At 35.4% G+C, this 13285-nt stretch overlaps 1 protein-coding gene across 2 annotated transcripts in view; it reads right to left on the minus strand.

Moving 5' to 3' along the window:
* Positions 1-1130: 1130 nt before the first annotated feature.
* Positions 1131-13285, minus strand: part of knk (protein Skeletor knk) — a 17001-nt gene continuing 4846 nt past the window's right edge. The window contains exons 1-17 of one of the 2 annotated variants that reach the window (XM_070120840.1): positions 10260-10308; positions 9207-9286; positions 8305-8453; positions 7928-8036; positions 7597-7735; positions 7354-7453; positions 7037-7211; positions 6712-6817; positions 6457-6593; positions 6078-6213; positions 5409-5518; positions 4252-4331; positions 3665-3768; positions 2966-3112; positions 2664-2771; positions 2444-2554; positions 1131-1671 (exon numbers count right to left, since the gene is read on the minus strand). In XM_070120840.1, the coding sequence (XP_069976941.1) occupies positions 1439-1671; positions 2444-2554; positions 2664-2771; positions 2966-3112; positions 3665-3768; positions 4252-4331; positions 5409-5518; positions 6078-6213; positions 6457-6593; positions 6712-6817; positions 7037-7211; positions 7354-7453; positions 7597-7735; positions 7928-8036; positions 8305-8453; positions 9207-9286; positions 10260-10293 (2058 nt within the window). In that variant the 5' untranslated portion in view covers positions 10294-10308 and the 3' untranslated portion in view covers positions 1131-1438. Of the gene's footprint in view, positions 1672-2443; positions 2555-2663; positions 2772-2965; positions 3113-3664; positions 3769-4251; positions 4332-5408; positions 5519-6077; positions 6214-6456; positions 6594-6711; positions 6818-7036; positions 7212-7353; positions 7454-7596; positions 7736-7927; positions 8037-8304; positions 8454-9206; positions 9287-10259; positions 10309-13285 lie in introns of those variants that run through there. The other variant, XM_027382389.2, reaches the window with a different exon arrangement.

The raw sequence follows: 13285 nt of genomic DNA on the forward strand, positions 1-13285 counted from the left end.
ATTTCATTATTTGTTGTGTGTTTTACCAGTGGATATTGATTTTTTTTTTAGATTCACCTTCAAGTTTAAAAGTATTTGCATTTTTCATGCAGAGCAGACCACACCTAGTCAAGGACTTTATTTTTTCTTTTTGTTTGATTAAAATCTGTATCCATAAAGAATAAAAGTTATGTGCATGGATATATATTTTCAAAACCTTTATTTAATACAGTCTGTTTTGTTTTATATTATATTCTGTCTGTTACCTTTGTTTATTGTATATATTAGTAGGTATTCTTATATATTGTACATGTGAAGTGTCATTGGAAGTGCTACCTAAAACATTCTTAAATGTGAAATATGGCCATTATCTGAAGGTCTAAATCTAATGCCACAAAATAACTGAATCATCTTGTCTATTTAAGAATTTTTTCATCTTTCATAGTGCACCTAACTATTACATCACAACTCACATCATTGTAAATGCAGTTGTTTGCTGACCACATCTTTATTTTCTCCTGTCCTAAGTTATGTACTAAATTTATTCATTTCTTGATCATGGGACTAAAATTTGAGTAAAGATTTGTTGTACTCCTCACTGTATCATAAAGCTCAGGATCAGACTAAGTGATTAAATTTCTTGTATTTAACAATAGCAAGTGACATGAAAAGGATAGGAAATTGCTGAATAGAATAGAGTGAAAAAACTATCAGTGTATATCACTATTCTTAAAAAATGGAACTGGTACAATGAATAGTAATAGTTAAATTATACTGAGATGAATTTAAAGATTTAGACTGTAAATATACCCCTGAAGTCCTGCATTTGTGGGCCAAGGAATATAAGAAAAAGAAAGAAAGAAAAAAAATGAGGGCATATTTATAAACTTTATCAAATAAGTGTTCAACAAATTAAAAAAATCAAAGTACATATATGGTGAATATTTCTCAGTCTGTTTGTTGTAGTTAAAAGACTAAAGCGAATGGGAACATCTCTTTACATCCTAAAAATTCAGAATGATCTAATTAGGTGAATCCCATGTGGAAAAAGTTTTCACAAATCCATATTTTTTTTTTGCACATAAAAAATATTTTAAATGGCCAGTGATCTGATAATTATATTTATTTACAAAATAAAATAAACAACTTAAGAGCAGCAAAACATTTTATTTTCGTTTCAGCAATAGTAATTGCCATATATAGTGAAAAATTTGAAAAACAAATTTGTGTACAGTTTTTACTTCAAATTTGCTACAAAATAAATGTATAATATATACATTATATGAGGAACTTAATAGTTTGAAAAATATACCCATAGCCAATGATTTGATATGTCTGATCTAATACAAAGTAGAAAGAGAGCCAATAACAAAGTTGTAATGAAACAATAAATTATAATTTGTAACCACCTATAAAACAAGTGTAAAAATTAAAATACTTGTTAATAAAACAATTATTGCTATACTTGGAGCATCACCACTGCCCAAACACTAAATGAAAGAATAAGAGAAAAGTGATAAAGAAAAGGAACAGCTGAAGCTTGACCGCTATTCACAGATGCCAAAATTCTCTCTGTGTTAACTTCATCAAGAATATGAAGACGCCAACCCATATTAGGCCCTGTCCAGCTGTTGTAATACACTACATCTGGCCAGGACTTATTTGGGGTGAATTCCAGCACCGCAGGATCTCCTACAGAAAAGAAAGAAAAACATTTTATTCATAACAAACTTAGTTGACTGCATTGCAAAATGGGTTGCTGCACAAAAGAACTCTCTCCAAAATAATATATTTACAGAAATGGTCTTTACTATATAAATATCTTGTATGTCCAACAGACAGTAAACATAATGGACTCATTGGGCAATTTTCTTTTTTTTGGGGGGAAGGGGATCCCTTCTAGTCCTGAACACAATTTTAAATGTTCCCCTGCACCTTTTAAGGCTTTGCATAAGGATTGGGCCAATTCACTAAGCTTCACATTTAACCATATATTTGTGTAATTAACTTTTCTGTCTTACTCTCTTATGCAATTAAAATGGGAAGGACGAGAGGGCCTACTTGGTGCAGGAAATTTCTTTCCATTCCATTTTATTTACCTTTTTAAGCTTAATTTATTCCTACTGTCATCTGTTTACTTGTTTCATTTGGGAACAATATGTTCCATGCCCTATTTCAAAACTTACCCAACAGATAATGCTTTTTGCTGTTAGAGACTCCGCCATGACATCACAGTTACTAGGTGAAAGATGCATGATGCAATCTAATACTATCACTGCTTTGTTACTACTCCCTAAGTTTTATTAATTTAATTTTTAAAAAACTAAACTGACCTTTGAATACACAACTTATTCTGAAATCTAGGTAAATGTACATACACTATCATATGGTAAAGCAAGGGTGGGTCCTCATATAAAAATCAATACCTATTTTTGTTAGACTAATGCTTTATAAGATAACATACCTTCACCACAGTTAAGCATAAGGGAATTGCGAAATCTTTCAAAAGTTTGGAACTCGATGTCTTTGCGGCGATCTCCATCACTAGTGTGTTCCCACAAGCATAGACGTCCAGCTGAAAAGAGGCATAAGCTAATTCAATCCTTTAAAATACACAGTTGAGTTACTCTCTCTCTGTTTGATTTGGAAACAGAATTATGGTAAAGTCATAAGAAACCACTTACCAGCAGTGGGCCTAGCATCTCCTCTCACCGAGTAACCAACTCCAGCCAACACGTTAACATCCTTTCTTTGCTCCTCAGATAATTGGGAGTAAGCACCATGGGGCTCATCTGTAATGGCATTTACTTTTTAGACCTCCACTGACAGTGAACTACAATTCAAAGGAGTATTGGATTCATAAATGAAATATTTAAAGAAAATTGTTCAGCAAAGGTTTAGTGAAACAATTTATTCTTGTAAAATTGATTAAGTGACCATTAAAAGAAAAACTGATGGTAGTTATGAATAAAAGCCAAAACTATACCTGTGATAATCAGTGGGTGATAATTTTGTGGGTCATATGGACTGGATCCTCCCTCTACCAAGAACTTATATTTTGTGTTCCTCTTGAGGTAAATGTCGGGAACTAAATAGCCGTTGATATACCAAGCCAATCCTGTTTCAGATTGCTCTGTAGAATATAATGAAAAATGACATTTCACTATATAATACTGGAGAACTTTAAAATGTAACCTAAAAGGAAATTAAAGTGTAATAAAATAAATAATAATTAGGGTACAAGATAATTGTTCAAACAAGTGAACAATTACGAAATCTCATTGATGATGATAATGATAGAAAAGTTAAAAATAGTATAAAGATAAAAAATAAATGAATAAGAATGTACATATCAATACATAATATAGCTGCACCAGTTTAATATACAAAAATATTTCATCAACAAATATTTATTTAAACCCTTTGTGTTACCTTTCTTCAAAATCAATTAACTGAATAATATATAAATATATTCAAATAACAGAAAAGAACGCAAGGAGGTATATATAAAAACACGAACCATAAAATGTACATATAAATGTGCACTTAATTTACAGATATTTACTATTTCTATACGTAAATCACCTTATCACCTTTATATAAATCTATTTCCAGATTATAATCAATTATATTAACTGAGATAGACTTAAACTACAACTAATATGAACCAATGTGGAAAACATACGTCCTGTCATAGCACTATATCCTCTCTGGCCACCGTCTGGGCCAAGACGGGCTTTGAACTCCCTCATGGCAGGATCGGCCATAGGGAAGGGACCCCATCTTCTCCTGTGGATAAAAGTATGTGAGGTTATATTCCATAATTTTTTTTCTATTGTGGAGGTAAGAAATTAGACACAGTATAAATATGCTATTTATATATAAAGATATGGTGAAGTCCTTGCTCCTAAATTGCAAATGCTGAACAAAGTGTAAACAGTACTGTATTAGGTTCATATATCAATTAAATAGGTCATGGCAGCATGTCATGGGATAAGAAAAAATCAAATAGGTTCCAAGAGCATATAATAAAAGAAAATATCGTAAGAAGGAAGTATAATGATAATAATGATAATTATGATAATAATGATAATTATAATAATAATGATTGTTATAAAAATTATAAGATATGAAAAGATTCTGATAATTGTAATAATAATAATAATACTAATAATAATAATAATAATAATAATAATAATAATAATAACAGTAATAAATGGGCTTGCAATATACACATCAAACAAATTAGAAGGCTCTTTCTTTTAGACTTACAGTTTTGGTTTCTCATTACGTGTAAAAGCAAAGCATTTTCTCTCCGTCGGCTTCCTGGCAAACTCAAGAGGCTGTTTAACCTGGAAGTGGAATATGTCAAATCTTGTTATAAAATGTGTTTTATGTATTTTTTATAGTGGTAACATACATCATACATATATAAATATATGCACACACACACACACACACACACACACACACACACACACACACACACACACACACACACACACACACACACACACACACACACACACACACACACACACACACACACACACACTCACATATATATGTATATATATATATATATATATATATATATATATATATATATATATATATATATATAAATATATATATGTATATATATATATATATATATATATATATATACATACATACATACATACATACATACATACATACATACATACACACATACACACACACACACACACACACACACACACACACACACACACACACACACACACACACACACACACACACACACACACACACACACACACACACACACACATAAACATGAGTGCATGTGTGCACATGCACTTACACACACAGACACACACACACACACAATATATATATTTCTATATTTAAAGGCATGCAAGTCCAAATGAGTTCTCAGACTACCTGCCTGAAAATGCATTTATTAAATGCTTAATTAAATTTAAACTTTCTCTATCATAAGCATTGATATATTCATATTAATACACTATTATCATAAGATTATAGTGCATTAATGTATTAATATTTATGTAATAGATTAAAGTTTAACCTAACAAAACATACAATAAACACATTTTGGGGTAACTGATAAGTGTATACCCTCATTTGGTGATAAACTGCCAGGGTGTTCTACAAGTTCTATATTGCTAAAATATGCATGGAAGGTATTGCTAGCTTTTGTCATAGCAGTTGCTACAGATATGCTTTCTAATATCTGATTGATGTTTTACAAACTCATCATGTTCTGGCAAATTACTAATGGAAATTAGAATTCAAAGAATTCATAATTCTAAATCCAAGCTTCTGTTTCAAAATTATTATCTCTTCAAGAAAAAAGGGGGAAAAATATATATCATATTGATTTCATCAATTCAACATTATCACTGTCTAGATCTTATACCTACCTTTGACCATGTGTGATGCATTGTTGGTCGTTTTATCACATCCAACTTGCCAAGTCCCCAAATAATCATAGCCTCTCCTTCTGAAGGGTAAGCGATGTCCCCACTATCGGCTATGGATGTAAATGAGAGATATTATTATTTTTCGGATCCTTGCAAATATTACAGAAAAGGGAGAGTGAGAAAAAAGGTACACATGTATGCATGCATGCACGCACACACGCACACACAGTAATTAGTAAACAAAGATAATAAAACAGAAATACAGCCAAAATAAAAATATAAATGTACTTCAACACTTCAAACTCATCAGATAAACAAATAACTGAAATGGATACACAAAGAGAATTATGAAAAGATTATATAGATGAGACAATATTTACAAACACTAAGAACAGAAACTGAATCAGGTCCAAGGAGGGGGGTCAAGGTCAACGAATTTAGGGAAGGCTTTGCTTAATAATGACAATGTAAGGTCAGCCAAGCCCCACTGACCAATTAAGATGAAATTAAGCATTTCTTATCAACAAAGCTTCTACCATTTCTTTTGTATAAAATCACAGATGTATGGATTAATTAGGCTTCTTTCCTGTTAAATTTAACTGGAAAGCACCATCTTATCAACAGTGCTGAAATACATTTGAAAATTTAGAAAATCTACAGGCTACTTACGGGTGGTTAAGCGGCGTCTCAGGGTGAAAATGTTGATACCATTTTCCCTTTTGCTACTAAATGGCTGGTAATCCTGATAACCTCCAACTTTGTCATCATTACACACACCCTTGTGGTTGCCTAACAGCTCTGTGCACTGAAATGAGAGGGGTCCGTGTGAAACTATGACTGGATTATTCATAGTAAGTTTATGTATAATTAATAATTAAGGGTGGGTATGGCTGCTGGTGCATTGCACATACATGTATATGTCTGAGTGCCTGTAAGTGGTGCAGATATCTATAGTTCATATAAAATGTCCATTCTATATCATGACTACGGCTACATACAATGTGTATTTTACTCCAAGCTATCATTCTTTCATATTCCAAACTCTTACCGGCATGTATGAAGAAATATTATAGTCAATCAGGTAGCCAAGATATCCGTCCATGTAAGCAACCACTACATCACCTCCAACCATTTTAGGCTTGTGGGGATCACCACTCATCCCAAAAGACACATATTCATCTTCCTCTGCAGAAAAAGGGAAAAAATCAACAGTGGTGTAAATATATCATTCAAGTGTGTCTTCCTACCTATTACACTTACAACAGATGACATAAACCAATCACAATTTTTTTTCTTTACTTACCCACTTGTGCAGCAAGCTCAATTGTGATCTGATCTCCAAACACTTCCCATGATATCTGCAGCTCTTTGTGGAGTTGGACACAGTTGGGCATACTGTTTTCATGGGGCTGGAGGATGATAGCAAATAAAAGTTTATTTGAATCTGAGTTACACAGTTACATGCTATGAGAGAAAATGTGAAATAACTATGTTACTATATCCAGCATCAGATAAAAAACTTTTCACTTAGTAATTCTAAAACCCAGTTTGTCAATATCACTTTTATCAGTTTTCCCAAACTAGCAGGCTTCTAATCCTAATTCTGTTCCTTTCCTCTTGATACTTACAATGATCTCCACGAGGGATGGAGGAACATTAAGGTCCTCAGGGATTATGATGGAGCCAAGGACCCGCAGCTGTTTAGTGTCATAGAGAGACAGCCAGTCTATGGTGAACACAGTGAGATCACCAGGAAGTTCCAAAGTGATGGTTTTCCTATTGTATTTTTGAAGGGGTGTCATGCTGTAGGATAATACAGAAGAGAGATTATTTACAGAATTTTAACTATGGATCTGTATGAGTTATGGTGCCATATATGAGGTTTCTTTCATCCATATACAAACAAAGGACTGATAAACAAATGAATCAAGAAAGAACCACATACTATCCATGCTCATCTGGAATCCTTATGCCTTTTGAATGGGGTTGAGGTCCAACACCCACCCAAAAGTAGACTTCATCACCAGTGCCATCATAGGACAACTCTGAAGTATGAGCACAGCAATTGTATAAATGTCGCATTATAACAAACCATTGAATTATGTCTGAAGGAAATAACCAATATATATTACATCTTTATTCTTAGCTAATACCCAGTAAACGAAATCTTTACAAAAATAGCACTCACTGTCAATAATAATTGTCTTGGAGTCAGCAATGGTAACGGCACCTGATCTGACTTCGCCTGTCTTAGATGACAGTTTATTAAGTATAATTGTTTGCGGTGGCTCAAAGCCCTCTGGAATGTACACATCACCAAATGGCTCCTGGAAACCGAGAAACATGAGTATAATAAAATATTTGCCTTCAGAAACTAATACTAATGATAATTATAATGATAATAACAGCTTTAATATAAAATATGATTTCTACCATTAGCATTACTGTCACAGTGAATCCTAAAGTTTGAATATAACAATAAATAAGAAAAAATATCTTTTCTTACTCCATTTACTCACCAGTCTACTGAGGTCATACACAGACAACCATTTGATTTCTGTTATTTTCTTATTATCTGGAAGCTTGATAGTAATATCCTTATTCAGGTAAAGATCAAGCACGTTCGTCCTGGAGGAAAATGGTAAAAATCAGACCATTATATCTCTTCATTTACAACCACAGCCACAACCTCTCTCTCTCTCTCACACCCATACCCACACACACACACACACACACACACACACACACACACACACACACACACACACACACACACACACACACACACATACACACACACACACACACACACATAATGTCATTTTTCCTCATTTGTTTTTCTGAAGTTAACCATACTAATATATTTTTTACTCATCATTATGTAGCTGCTACCCACCTGCCGAGCTCATTGGGCACAATGAAGCCCTGTGGACCTGGACGAGGCCTAGCCCCTGCCCAGAAGAATGTGTCGCCCCCGTTGCCATCGTACATGAATTTCTTGATGAGGAAAGTTGACTGGTCTACTGCATACACCTCACCTCCCACCTAAGAAATATTAGAGCATTAACAGGTTTTTTATTGGTAGTGTAAAATACTACATCATTAAAAACAAGACTTGGATTGCATGATATCTTGAGGAGTTTAACATTCTTAAAAATAACTACTCCTCTCTCGGTTGTCAAAAATGGCCAAACTTGATGGTAAAACGTATCAACAGAGAGACGAAAAAATGGGGTGGCATTAAAGTGTGAAGAGGAATAGGGAAGAAGAGAAAATAAGAAAAGATACAAGCTGAGTTGGAATAGGCTTGTGATTATTTATGTCCCCTTTGCTAAGGAAATTGTGTAACCCATCTTCTGACTTGCCTGAACCTGTTTTGCACATTATTTACCTGTAATATATTTTGGAGACATTTACATGTCACATGGACTTAGGCCCCAGAGGTCCCTTATTTCAAATAAATGGCTTAAAACTGGGGCCCCTTATCAGAAAAAGGTCCTCAAACAGGTACCTTTTATCTCAATCAAAAAAACTCAAATAAACCTCACCTCAAAGGAAGAACAAACAGGGGCCATTCTGGACCTTTTTTTAAAGCTAAAATTTTATTTTAAGTGAAACGAATTACTCAGCAAAGCAAATTATTAGAGTATCATACTCATTAGAAAAAGAAATATGTATATATCTGATTTTTTTTACAGGGTCTCTTAAGATGTGGCCTATAGAATAGTCTAGCTTTAGAGTCAAGAGAGGAGGTGGGCAGGGCAGACTAAAAGGCATTTAGGAAACCTCAAACCTTACCTGGTGATGATAGCTGTTGAATTCGCCTATCCTCTTGCCTACATAATTGTCTTGTGCGCTCACTTCTGAGAATCCTGCAACTGAAAAAGAAAATATTTTAGATATTAGGTTTATTATTATTATCATTATTAAAAAAAAAAAAAAAAAAAAAAAAAAAAAAAAAAAAAATGAGAGAGAGGGAGGGAGGGAGGGAGGGAGAGAGAGAGGGAGGGAGGGGGTGAGAGAGAGAGAGAGAGAGAGAGAGAGAGAGAGAGAGAGAGAGAGAGAGAGAGAGAGAGAGAGAGAGAGAGAGAGAGAGAGAGAGAGAGAGAGAGAGAGAGAGAGAGAGAGAGAGAGAAAGACAGGGGGGAGAGAAGGAGGGAGTGAGAGAGGGATGGAAAAGGAGAGAGGGAGAGAGGAGGAGGAAGGGAGAGAGAGAGAGATAGAGAGAAAGATAGAGAGAGAGACAGAGAGAGACTGAGAGAGAGAGAGAGAGAGAGAGAGAGAGAGAGAGAGAGAGAGAGAGAGAGAGAGAGAGAGAGAGAGAGAGAGAGAGAGAGAGAGAGAGAGAGAGAGAGAGAGAAATGGGGGGATGGGAGGGTGGGTGGATTAATGGAAAAAAAGAGAGAATATGCTTAAACATTTATTTTTATATACAAATTCACACACACACACTGGAATTTTCGTGCATAAATGTTTGTGGGAGCCTGTAACGTTGTGTAACTTTACAAACATATGTTGAGACCTGCAGCATCTATCTATATAAAAATAATTTCGCCAAGAAACGAGCTTTCCCTTGTCATCGCGGAGTGTTGTCTATAATGTTGAGAACTGTCTACAGCTCAGAAAATACATCTGACACAGCATTTTGCCAGATGCGACCTCTTTATTAACGCACAATGCAGTTGTTCCAGTACTAAGCTGTGCCAAATGATAATTACGTAATTACATCTGTGATATTGTTCATGCTGTGTTGCTCTGTAAAGCATATATATCTGCCTATTTGCTAAAAATCAAGGTCTCTGTCATGACCATCTTCGCCAACGTAAATTCAAGTCTTCTTGTCTCAGTTACCAAGTAGTTGTGGGTTGTTAAGTCGTGCCTTCATATCCAACTTCGTTCTAGTTTAAAAGTGGTCTTATAACAACATGATTACGTTTGTATCTTCATCAGTGTTGGCGAAAACGGCAAATGTGGAGCCGTTCTGCTTTTTTCCCACGACCTGTTCCATTACCAAGTGCCTATCTTTGTTTTCAACCACCATGAACAGAATTTACCTGGCACCAAAGGGACTACAAAGCTCCATCAAATGCTCATTACATATTCTACTGTTTTGCTGGATGCAGCAGGATATCAACGAAGAACAAAAACAGACTGACACTGAATAGAAAATCGCATTAAATTACTTGGAAATTATGTTCCCATTTATATACAGTTCTGGGACCTGTAAGAGGAGAGGAGAGAGGAGAAAAATGAGAAGAGAAAAGAAAAAAAAAACAGAAGAGACAGAAGGGAGAAGAAGAGAAGAAATGAAAAGCAAAGAAAAGAGAGAGAAAGAGAGAGAGAGAAGAGAAGCGAGACAGAGTTTCCTGGTCTGGAATCCTTTCTGTCATCTGGGGCAATGGCGGTGGGCGGGGATTCAAAAGGTTGTCTTCGGAGGCACTTCCTGGGCGTCCTTGAGGAACCGTAACGCATCCTGTTCAGCTCACTCACAGCTACTCAAATGCGCATGTCCTATGTTTCTCCTGTTCTATCTTTGCCAAGAAATTAATACGTAAGTTCTCTACGTAAGTTGGGGTACACTATAATGGGACTCCTAGAAATCATACAATAAGTCTGGAACAGATTACAATACACAGACATACACTCACTCACTCACTCACACGCACACACACACACACACACACACACACACACACACACACACACACACACACACACACTCACAAACACACAGACACACACAGACACACACACAGACACACACACACACACACACACACACACACACACACACACACACACACACACACACACACACACACACACACACACACACACACACACACACACACACACACAACCCATCCCCCCCAACCCACCCACCGACACTATAAACAATGAAGCGCCCACGATAACTGTATGTGAACGAAGTACGCAATAATGTCAAGATGAAAGGCAAACTCTGCCTCTCTCCTGGACGCTGTTCCGTGCGGCTGACTGGAAGTTGGCCGACGATCAAGGTAATCAAGCTGATTCCTTGTCTCGACACCTTTGAACTCTCCTTCCCCCGTTTTGCTCTCGACACTTCCGATATGCGGGGTCGTAGGTTGGTTGTGAGGTTTGAGGTATGAGGTATTCGTTGTCCTCTACTGCTTTGTTCGGAGCACGTACCGTATGCGAGTTATATATTCAGATTCTACGCGATATGGGTCATGGGCTGAGTATATTTAATTTTTAGATATTGGTTAGGGAAAGTGCATTGCTCTTCAACGTACTTTTCACTGCATGTGTTGGCAGCAAATGTTTGTTCCCAGAGTATGTCACGTCGCATCTTCAATAAATACAGATCACTTCGTTAAAATCACCGCTAGCTGATTATTCATACATCGTATTTGCATGTATGTATACAAGCATGAATGTACATTTTACACCCTATCATTCCGCTGTAGGCCTCCTTTAAATGTATGTATGTATGTAAGTATATATACATACATACAAATCACACACACATACATACATGTATGTATGTACGTGCAAGTGTGTGTGTGTATGACATAAATATGTATATATATACATATACATATATTTGAGTGAGGAGATTAGAACAGAAGAGAGAGAGAGCAAGGTGACCATAGGAGCCACACCCAAGGCCTACCCGCCCTTGTGTTATCCCCGCAGGCGAAGTGGCGGGAAGCGACAGAACTCGCCTAACTGTTACTTCCTTAGAACTCCGCGACTGCACTTGTTCTACGTGCGAATTCTTAGTACCTAATATCATCGCACTGACGCCATATTGAATCTTATATCACGAGAGTCTCTACTGAAAACAATTAGTGATTCTATTGAAACATATTCCAGGACTGCAATACTGAACAATACTGCTGAATTAAGAGTTGCCGTACTCTAATTCATATTCAAACGCAATTCAGTAGCAATATAAGTAATGATATGCAATCAAGCAATAAACTCAAATTTGAGGTTGGTAATAATTTCCATGAATAAAAAATGAAAAAAAGGAAAAGTTGGCGTGAATAACCTGAATAATTTTTATTCAGTCCAAGCTGTAAACGAGAGAAAATGTAGTAATCATAATGAAAAGAAACCTACAAGGATAATCACTTAATTTGTGGTCAAGATTTACGAAAATACCCGTACATCTGCTTTCCACGCAAGCTAAAACTTTACACAAAACGTAAACAAGAAAACTAGGTTTCATTATATATACAGTATATATATATAAGTGTATGTGTTTATAAGATGGAATCGAGGACGATTCCGAAACTGTTGTCTCACTTTCTTTAATAAATCTAGTTTGCACATTGTGGGTGTTTCTACCATATATATATATATATATATATATATATATATATATAAATGTATATATATGTATATATGTATATATGTATAATATATATAATATATATATATATATATATATATATATATATATATATATATATATATATAACTAGATATAGATACACACACACATATACATATATGTGCGTCTATCTGTGTGTGTGGTGTATCCCAGATTCTAATAATTAACCCGTATATTAATCTGCTGTACATCTACCTACCAGGACCCACGCTACGGCCTTTCCGGTCCCAGTACGAGTAGAAGGTCCCAGTACTCTTTCCTCCTGGACGCCTTCGCCCTTGCCTCTGGCTCGCATAGTAGGAGTCTTGGTATAGAGGCTTGGACGATCATTTTGAGGTGAAATATCAAACTTATTTCTTAAAAGTCGAATTTATTCCAATAGTACATGGGAGTACGGAAAACATAGTTGATAATTGGCTTTAAATTAGTTATTTTGAAATTAGTTACATTTGTAAGTTGATATTCGATGCAAATGTACTAGAGGAAATCGAGCGTT

This window comes from Penaeus vannamei, chromosome 4, assembly GCF_042767895.1.
Source record: "Penaeus vannamei isolate JL-2024 chromosome 4, ASM4276789v1, whole genome shotgun sequence".
NCBI lineage: Eukaryota > Metazoa > Arthropoda > Malacostraca > Decapoda > Penaeidae > Penaeus > Penaeus vannamei.